Raw genomic sequence first — 10,160 nt, 5'->3', positions numbered from 1 at the left:
ATTACTGGCAACAGCCTACAGCATACACAATACTGACTCTTGCTACCTAATGCCGTTCGTGTCCCTGTGAAGGCCTCCGTCGCGATGTATTTGTGCCGATAAGCAAACCAGCAGGGAGCTCTGGGGTACAGCAAGAGCTGCGTCCCTGCACGGCTTGGGCGGCCCACCTCCTCCCACCCCCGGCTGCGGGCAGAGACGAGCCCAAGGGCTGGGCGAGGTGAACGGCAGGCGTTCGCAGGGATTCAGTTAACAGTTACGCGGCCTTGGTTAAAACTTCAGGAATTGGCTTCTCAAGTCTGGTTATGGAACTCTTGTGGTGAGGAGCCGGGCATCACCCACTGCTTGCTAAGGGGAACTGAACTAAAAAACCATGAAAAACCCAACGCACACAGCTGCTTCAACTTGCAGCGCAGAGCTTAGACATACAAACGTGTGCGACATACCGTGCTTTCCTTTTCATTACGAGTTCATAATCACTAGAAGCAAGCCTCCTACTTCCACAGCATCAACAGAAGCAGCTGTATACACTTTTGTACCTTCATTTAGAAGCCAGCTCGTAGAGCAAATTACAACCCAGTAATAACCCATCCAGAGGAACAGACGTTAGCAATCCAGAGTGACCAACACCCACGGCTAGTTTTGAGCAAAAGTGTAACAAAACAGGCCACATCTTCTGGAGCAGCAACACAGTTTTCATTTTTATCAGTAAGTTAATTAATTGCCCCGGGGTTCCGAGCCATACTTTTGCTTGTTCAGGAGTTTCAAACTACCAGCCCAGCCAAAAAATGCTTGCACTGCATAGTGAGATGCATGCCCACAGAAATCAGTTGCTGTTCACCAGCTTTTCCCATTAATTATGCTTGGATACCAATTAAATACACATCTGAAAAACTACCTGCTAAAAAACTTGCATTATGAGGATCAAAATCAGGGTGCCTGTAGAACTTAAGTCAGGTTTGGGTTGTGGTTTTTTTTTTTTTTCCCCTTTCTTTATTTTGCGCTTTCCTTAATTGGAAATACTATATATGTTTAGGTAAACATTTTCACCCTACGGACATGCAAGCCTTTCACAAAACATTACCAAACAACTCGATGGAGAATGGTAGACGACGTGGCAGATACATGGCAGACAAGCGATGGAGAGGCAATGCACTGAAATGCATGCAGAACAAGAGGTGGTGAACATGCAGATACAGGTATTAGGCTAGCACCAGATTAAGGAGTTTTGAAGTTTGGTTAGCAAGGAAAACCAGAAGCCTGTTGAATCTGTGTAGAATGCACAAAAATTACACTTGGAATTGCTGACTGAGACCTCAATTGCATACCGCCTCAAGGCAGGCGTCACAAAAGCAGTAGTCAAAAAAACCTATGCTTCTGTATTTGAAAATTGCTTTAGTAACGTCAAAGACTACATCTCAAATTGCTAGATACCAGATTTGGGGTTTTAGACGAAACCATTTCTGAAATTTGAGGTGTCTTGACTTTCCCAGCAGAAACCACATACATGACTGCAATAAGGCATCAGAATCCTCTCACTGAGAACTGCTGTGACGGTGCTTTCAAACGGAGAGCAAGACCGAATTGTAAAGATTGCCTAAAGCTTATTTATTCTGTATTAGAAATTTGTGATCAGCTAAAAATAGCGAGGCTTTACACAAATTCAACAAGTAAACTCAGCATGGATTTTATTACAGTGGGATGGAGATAAGGCCCAAGCTCACCTTGGACGTCTTCTTCTCCACCATCACCATCCTCTTCCTCATTGTAAGCCAGCTCAGCCTGTTTGTCTGCCTCATACTCACCCACGTTACCATCATCCCCATTATAATCTGCCAGTTTAGAACCCTGCTGCGGATCAACAGGGGATTCATTCTCATCAAAGAATCGGCCTGTGAAGTAGGCAAAGGATTAAGTCAGAAGCAGAGAGGAAAGAAATAGGAAGATTCTAAACGAAAGCAGACGGCAGGTTAAGATAGTCGGGGGGTTGTAGTACTTCCAGCTGGAGGAGAAGGAGGGTAGAAGGGAGAGGGCTCGGGCAGGGGGAGAACAACGAGGCTTCTGGATCACCTCCCTGCAAAAGGGCCGTACTCGGTCAGCCGGCATTTGGATCTTGTGAAATCCGATGGTGATAAGCTTCACTCTGGAGAAAAGAGCCAGAGTAAGCATCCAAACAAAAAGCTCCATCTTGGATTACCTACAAACACTAATAAAAGTTTTCTTAAAATGTTGAAGCGCCTAAGTGGAAGTTTTTGTACCTAGACTTTTTTCCTGAGGAGGACTGGCACTTTTCTACACACCATGGAGCAATACATTGCTGACACTGTATACGGTAACGTCTGCAGAGCGTGTACCGTACTGTCAAGGGTAAAAACCTACCAAAGATCTGCCTTGCATCTCTGAACGGATTTTTTTTAACTACCCAATTAATTTGTCTTTACACTCTGGTTTCCTACTAAGCTTTAACAGTTTTCAAAACATTCTGAATCCAGTATTTTTGTGTCCCAGCAAAGAATTCAGAGTAGTTCCAGAGACTGAAACAATACACAAGAAAAATGAGAATTAGGTGGAAGTATGAAATGACTAGACAGTCAACCGAGCACACAATGAAAGATTAATGGTGTGATGTCAAGTTCAGAGCTGGTGTTTAATGGGATACCAGGAGATCTGTTCAAGTCCAATGCAGTTCAGTCTGCTTGCCCGTTGCCTAAAGAATGCAACACTGAGTCTGCAGAGGATACAAGTCCAGAGGGATTATGTATAAATGGAAAAAAGAGGATTAAAGTGCGATACAATCTTTACAGACTGGAAATGGACTGAGAAAAAAAGTCTGGTAAGTTAAGTGATTCACAGTGGAAGCGATTAAACAGAGAAGTAAAACTAGAGAATACGATTTCAACATTAGGATTAAAAAAGGGGAGATGGGTTACAGTGGACGATGCAAAAATGAAATTATTTCTTAAAACAATGAAAACTATCATATGTGGCAGTACATAAAAATCAGGACAGAAACAGTAACGTAGTGTTTATCTGGGTGGGGAAGAAAAGCAGAAGAATCACATCTAGTGCAGTTCAAATGTACAAAAACAGAAGTTTCAGTTATTTTCATAAATAACAAGCAAGAAAAAACTATGATCTGTTTAGAAATCAGAAGTTACCTATATTATTCATTCACTATTCATCTCTAATTTGAGTAATCCTTGCTATTATTGTTTGTATTTTTGGACACTGCATTATATATAAAAAGCAGACAGAACTGTAAAATTTGCACATGTTAAATATAAAACAAGCTATGGAAAGACAACCGAATGCACTTAACTTACAGCAAAACTAAGCCTGTAGGTATGCCAGAAATACTGTGACGAACAAGTACTGAGTAAATTCAAGCTGACAGAAGGAAAGGTTAAAATATTAGAAGGAGATCCTAGGAACCACAGCAGGTTCATACAGGCCTGTGAGCTGGAGCTCGCCCAAGCACCCCAGCGTACAGGACGGCCCTGGCGAGCTGGGGTTCCAGCACAGCTTCAGGATGCAGCTCCCCTTTCACTACGGGTGCTTCATTCTGCTTCAAGCGTTCAGTATTTTAGCTAAAGCTACCTTCAAACCTCAAAGCTACACAAACCTCACCGGCAGTCGTTCTGGGCTAGGCGGTCTCAACAGCACCTCCACTGCCTGTGCGTGCAGTCAGGTGTACAAAAGATGTAGGCAGTAGGTGACTTCTCACACAACGCTGGGAGAACATCAGTCTCTAACACATGGCACATAACGGTCTTGGGATACCAAGAGTGCAGGCAAACACCACGACAGGAGTCGCTGGTAGCTCGAGCCAGCAATGCACCAATTTCAGGTTGCTGAAACGGGCAGACGAGATCTGCAATCCCGATGGTGCTGCAGATCTCAAATCACTCCAAACACGAGTCAGTGGCCATAACGCAGGCATTACACGGGCTGACTACTTGTCATGAAGCACAAGAGGTTAGTGATAGCACGGGATGCCCCGTAAGGATGTCACTGATGCTAAAATCTGCAAGTAACATCTGCTGAAATGAATTCTGAATAGACACGTGGGGTATTATTACTCAATGCTGGATCCTTACAAACACACGACTCGGAGCAGTGGTCCACCTGCTTACAGACAACTTCAAACAGCAGCGCAGACCAGAGGTTTGCTGCACCCAGCTTTTCCCAGGGTGCCAGGTAAGAGCACAAATAGTGACGTTCCTGCAGTCACTTTCAGGTGCTGCTTCTCCTGATACCGCATGGCCACAACGTGCCCATCTCTGTACCAAAGTTACTTTTTAAATCTATGCTATCAAAATAAAAAAGGAAAACATCTTGTGGGAAGAAGTTCCCTATTCTGAGACCGGACAGATATGGCAGATACCCTGACCAGTGATGGTGACTAGTCTCATCCCACGGGCTCCTGCACAGCAAGATCTGAAGAGCTCAGGAACAAGAACCCCAGCCAGGCAACTGCCTGCACTGAAAGCCATGCGCCAGAGCTGGGCTCCTCCATAGCAGAGGGATGAATGTATCACCAATGGACCTTTCCAAACAGCCACTGCTGACCTATCAGGAAATAAATCTTCTGCAAACCTGGATTAGCTATTTCCATACGTGGCAGACTCTCTCCCTCCTTGCATCATTACAATGTAAGTTATCTCAAAGATGAAGGAGCAAAGAGAAAAGGAAAAGACTATTCAGGGACAATTACTGACTCTTCAGTACCCATTCACAGCCTACAATGGAGACATTTCATTCACCGCTCCTGCCTACAAAGCCTGGCCTCCCTAGCATTTAATCAATAACCAGGGAAGACAGCCCATCCACTAAAAAACCCCAGCAACTGACCTATGAAGCTCTGTCATTTCAGCTGTAGTCACTCAGCCAGACGAGCACAGGATCTTCAAGAAGCTCCTTTGATAAACTAAATAGTCTTGCACATATCAGGATACACGGAGTGGAAGAAAGGCTTGCACAGGTTGCATGCCAATTCTGAACACACCTATCCCCACCACGTCAGAAAGATCCACGAGTGATACTGAAGTAACTGAAGCTTTCCCTAAAGATCTGTTTCTAAAAAACAAGAGTAAATTGATGTCCATTCCCTACCTCCTCAACCCTGGTCTTTTTAGAGCTTCTTTCCCCCCCTCATACTAAACTTTTTTCCCCCCCCTCTCCTCTGAATTCCTTCCAGCTTCCCATCATCTTTGTTTGACATTTAAAGCCAGAGGATGGCCTCACAAGCACTAGGTAAAACAGAGTTAGTTACTCCATCTCATTATCTTATTTGACATTCCTTTTGCTAACACATCCCAGAAGAAAAAGCTCACTGCAAATGTTTGTTAGTAACTAATATCCACTGTCGACCACATCGATTTTGACCGAACTGCTCACTTGCTACTTGTCACCTACTCTGCATGGGTAATTCTGCATTCTTAGTTGCGGACTACTGTTATGTTTACAAACTTTTATGTTGCTGAAATCACATCTCATATGTTGCTTATCATCCAACACTCAAATACCAAACACTGCCAAGCAAAGGAGGCCTCTTTGTAAACCTCACAGAAGCTTCTCAAATAAATCTGTTGGTGATACCTATGCCTGGAATACTCTTTTCTTAAAAGTCCTGCACCCACCAAATGGCAATTTATTCCTGACCAGGTCTCCATTAATTTGCCTATGACAAAGTCACATTCCTGTTTTTACTGCTTTTGTTCCTTTTCGGATCGTATCACTTTGTCACAATCTGTTCTTGAAAAATTGACATTAGCCACTTGTCACATTATATCCAAACTGATGAGAATTTGTTCTGTTACCTTTCCAGGTATCAGAGCTGGGCTGCTGGGTCTCTAGAACTCCTCAAATCCTCTTTCCGTTCGCTTTTTAAAGATGCGCCTTCTTGCGGTATGATGGTAACTCCCGAAGTTGTTAATGGTTTTGAAACCATTTCGGGTAGCTTCTTAAACCTCTCGGAGGGGTTTGGGCGCTGACCCTTTGGGGGGCCACAAGGGCCTGGGGGGAGCAGGAGAGAACACACTGAACTCCCACATCCCCCTACACCCCTTGATGCCCACAGACACCCTGCAGCTATCTGCTAAGCAAATCTGACTGTGTGCTCACAGACCCCGTTTTAATTGAACCTCTGCTTCAGAATAGCAACCACAATGTTTTACAAGAATAAATGGAGTATTATTTTAAACTTATTTCTCTGTTATTCAAGGAATATTTAAGAGATTGCTAGAGGCTAATGCTTTTTTCCTGCAATTTCTCCAAGCTATGAAATCACCAGTCATGTTCAAGAGTGTGAAAAGGAACCACAACAACTTAACTCTAATGAAGGAAACTTCCCAAACTAAAACTTTTATAACAAAAATGAATTCACAGTTTCATGTTCCTGGGAGTGACCCTAGCTTTCAGAATTCTTTTCGCTGATCACTGAAATCAATTCATGATTCTATTTCCACAAAATGGCTATTTCCCTACCCCTGTTTATCCGATACAGAGAATTAACACAGGTTTCTGGCAGAAGGCTATAGAATCCTTTTCTCCTCCCAGTTCTTGTGGCTCTGAAGACAGCTGTTCTGATGTAGTAACTTGTCATCTTGGAATACAGACAGATTTTAATAATAGAAATCAAAGCCTACATTAAAACTGCTTAGCTGTGAGTACAAAGAAATTTAAAGTTGAATTTATATAGCTATATAAAATAAAGAAAAAAATCTTATTTGGATAAAAAAAAAACAGTAAGAGATGTTTCAGCACTATGTTTTTTTCTTCCTAATGCCCCTTCCACACCCAAATGCTAAACAAATGGTTCTTTAAAAATAACTAGGTTAAGGCATACCTAGTCAGTATACTCTATACTAATACTTAGGAATATAGTATCTCTGCTGATACCACAAGAAACTTGTTTCAATGCGGCGTCCCTACAGGAAGATGCCAAATGAAATGCTGCAGGCGTAACACTCTCCCAGTGTCAGGGTATCAGCCGCAAGGCAGAGACGCATCCCAAAGCCCAGCGCAGGCCAACAGCTGGAGGTCTGTGTGCAAGCTCTCACCTCCTGGCTGCCCGCACGACCACCATCACACAGGTGATCTGCTCCTGTCTGAAGGCTTCTTCCTTGAGCAGCCGTGGAAGAGAAGGGTTCTGGAAAACTTCCTCATCACAGCAAAGAACAAACGTCTGGCCAATACACATATACCACCACAAAGACCCCCTACGTCAGGGCTGAATTCTTCGGACATTGTCCAAAGCATGGTATTTAAGTCACGTAATACAGTGTGAATAGAAGTAACTTGACTTAATCTATTCAAACGTTTAGTAATTTCCAAAAGCCTTTTAAACACCTATAAGCAAATAATTTTTTTAATGACTGAATATATATATGTATATGAAAAATGACACAATAAGGAATATCGTTTACACACTAATATATTACATTTCTTTTCAGGCTTACTCTCCAGAAGGCCACCTGCTGTAATGGTTCCTATTTTCCAGACAAGCGCTGTTACAGACAGAAAATGAAGTGATTTTCTTAATATATTGAAGTCTATGATATTGGCCAACTTACTTTGCTTCATCTTCTGCAAGTCACTAACTCTGCTCTTCGGAATTTTTATATGGTCTGTCTCAATTTTGTGTTCTTTCTGATTTTCCATATTTTCTTCAAAATTTAAGTGCTGGAGAGAATTTGGAGGTATCTGCTTCGCAATATCAGCATTTCCATCATTGTCACTGCGCAAACCTACAGAATGAGGAAGTTCGTTCGGTTTTTACATGGTTCCAAAAGAAGGCTATAATGTTACCGCAAAAGATAATTCGTTGCATTTTAATACATAATCAATCCTAAGTCGTTACCTCCTCAGCTGATTTTCTGTATGTACTTAAGTGCTTGATGAAGCCCAGAACCGTAATACATTTATGGGTTTTTTTTTAATCCTCCCTCTGATTCTGCTTTTCAAATCTACTAAGCATCATTTATTGTTTCAAGAGCTATGATCTGAGGAGAAGGTTGCAGTAAGTCACAGAAGTTATGCTAAAAATAAGCAGAATCACAGGACTACATAACCAAGGAATACAGAAAACCTTGGTCCCCCTGAAATTGGCATCCACCTTCTGTTGATAAACTCTAAATTCCACGAAACAAGCTTTTCACTTGCTATCTTTTATGTTTTCTCATTAATAAAAGTCAAAATGAAGGACTACCTCAGAACAACAAAAGGAAATGAACTATTTAAAAGATTTGACATTTGGAAATAATAAACTTTAAATGTGTATACAGACTTTGAGCTCACTAGTTCTGGTATTCTAATCTGCTTACGCATCCACTGCAAAAGGAAAGAAGTTAAGAAATACTTCTGTTGCCTTTTTTTCAAAAGAACCAACAACGGGCATGACCAAACAGCTTGAAGTTTTTTGTTACGTCACAAATATATAATGAGTACGTTATATTTAATGTTTTTTCGCAGGACAGCACTTGAACGTGCCACTTGCAGTGCAGATATAACCTAACGTTCTCTTTGACATTAAAGCAAAGTGACTCGATCCACGAGTAAGAAATTTAAGTACATTTTCTATGGATTTGTGTCCTTTCTAACTGCAATTCTTCTAAACCCTTTCACTGCAGTACTTTTAGTTCTCTCATGTCCTAAACCTCCTCCACATCACCCTCAAGTGAGCTGTTCACAGAAACAGGAGGACACTGAGCAAGAGATTGTACCACTGATTAGTCTCTGAATATAACTGGCTAACAACAGATCAACAATCAACTCCTGATGATATGTTGCAGCCCTGTCTAATTAGTACCCCTAAGGATGAATACTAATTTCAATTACTCTCCTCTGTTCAGTGGAGAAATCTTGAAGCACTTATCTCTGAAACTTCCAACTCTCAAATTTGGCTGAAGTTGGTCAAAAGGCTCAGAAATTACTGGGTGAGGGGAGGACAAAAAGAGATCATACAACCAGCAACCTCAGTGCCTCAGGAAGCCAGACTAAGAACACACTCTCAATCTTGTTTCCTGCAGAAACGGATCGTTGTTTTTCTTTTTGTAACCGTATCAAACATGAAAAGGGAGCTGGCCATGTACATCTAACATTCACAATACGGTAGCAGATATTAAACGGTAAGTTCCCTACAAAAGGTTGACTTGTCACCTGCTAATAAGAATTTTACCTGGTGCTAGATTTGGAGCATGGGGCTGTTCAGTGGGAAGATTTATAACAGGCTGATGATCTTCACTTTTAGGAGCCGAAATAAGTGGCTTCTTTAAAGCTAAAGCAAAACACATGGACAAAAAAATTAACATGAAACAAACAGACACTATATATGAGGTCTTCCTCTAACAATCCTGTGAAGTTTTTTGTGGTAGTTGTTGTTGTTTTCATGTTTTTAAACCAAAGATGACAATATAAAATACAAGGGGGGGGGCAGGGCAAATTATCAGAAGCATTCAGTTTTGAGAATTCAAACCTATCAAGCAGGGTAAAAATTATCCAATCTTACACCCCACTTGAATTTTATTACCATAGACAGATTTTAAAGCTTTGCATTGACTATGAAACACATGGTATTCAAACAGAATATATACACCACCAAGAACCCAAATGTGAAAGTATTAGAATATTTCTCCTAACCAGTGGGAGTATCTTCAGCTTTAGCAGGGTCATTATCTTCTATTTCAGGCATGCCTGCATCTCCTCCTGGTTTGATTTTCTCTGTAAGACAAGAATACAATATTCTGCCTTATTAACCTTTAAGTTTGAACAGCGAATTTCCCTCTCGTGGAAGGCTCTAAGACCAGAAGAAAATTCCTTTATCCACAGAACATGTCCCATATTGATAATGCAACTACAACACTCCTTATACTGTACTGTCAAAGTCACTGAAGACTGCTTTGGAGCAGTGCTCCCAAAGTCAGCGCAATCTTCAGAAAAGGATGGGAAACAGATGCCTTGCTCTTGGTAGCAGAGTGAAAAAAGCCTGCTGCAAGAAGCTGGCCAGAACAGACACTGAACTGATACAAAAAGGTGCTGATTCAGCAGCACAAGAAGTAGGAACACAGGGAACCCATCTGCCTTTCAGAGAGGCCTACAGGGAGGAAACAACCGCAACAGTTACTCACCGAGAGCCTCCGGTACAGCTCCTGATAACCAAAGGT

The 10,160-nt window shown here is 41.8% G+C and overlaps 1 protein-coding gene across 1 annotated transcript in view; it reads right to left on the bottom strand.

Moving 5' to 3' along the window:
- Positions 1–10,160, bottom strand: part of CASC4 (cancer susceptibility candidate 4) — a 17,185-nt gene that overhangs the window by 3,181 nt on the left and 3,844 nt on the right. Inside the window, exons 5-8 of the mRNA XM_009695902.1 lie at positions 9,637–9,717; positions 9,176–9,274; positions 7,572–7,745; positions 1,722–1,889 (exon numbers count right to left, since the gene is read on the bottom strand). Of these exons, the coding sequence (XP_009694204.1) occupies positions 1,722–1,889; positions 7,572–7,745; positions 9,176–9,274; positions 9,637–9,717 (522 nt within the window). The remainder of the gene's footprint in view (positions 1–1,721; positions 1,890–7,571; positions 7,746–9,175; positions 9,275–9,636; positions 9,718–10,160) is intronic.

Source organism: Cariama cristata, unplaced genomic scaffold (genome assembly GCF_000690535.1).
Source record: "Cariama cristata isolate BGI_N322 unplaced genomic scaffold, ASM69053v1 scaffold4392, whole genome shotgun sequence".
NCBI lineage: Eukaryota > Metazoa > Chordata > Aves > Cariamiformes > Cariamidae > Cariama > Cariama cristata.
Note: the sequence above shows the minus strand (reverse complement) of the source record. Positions and strands in the feature narration are given on the sequence as shown.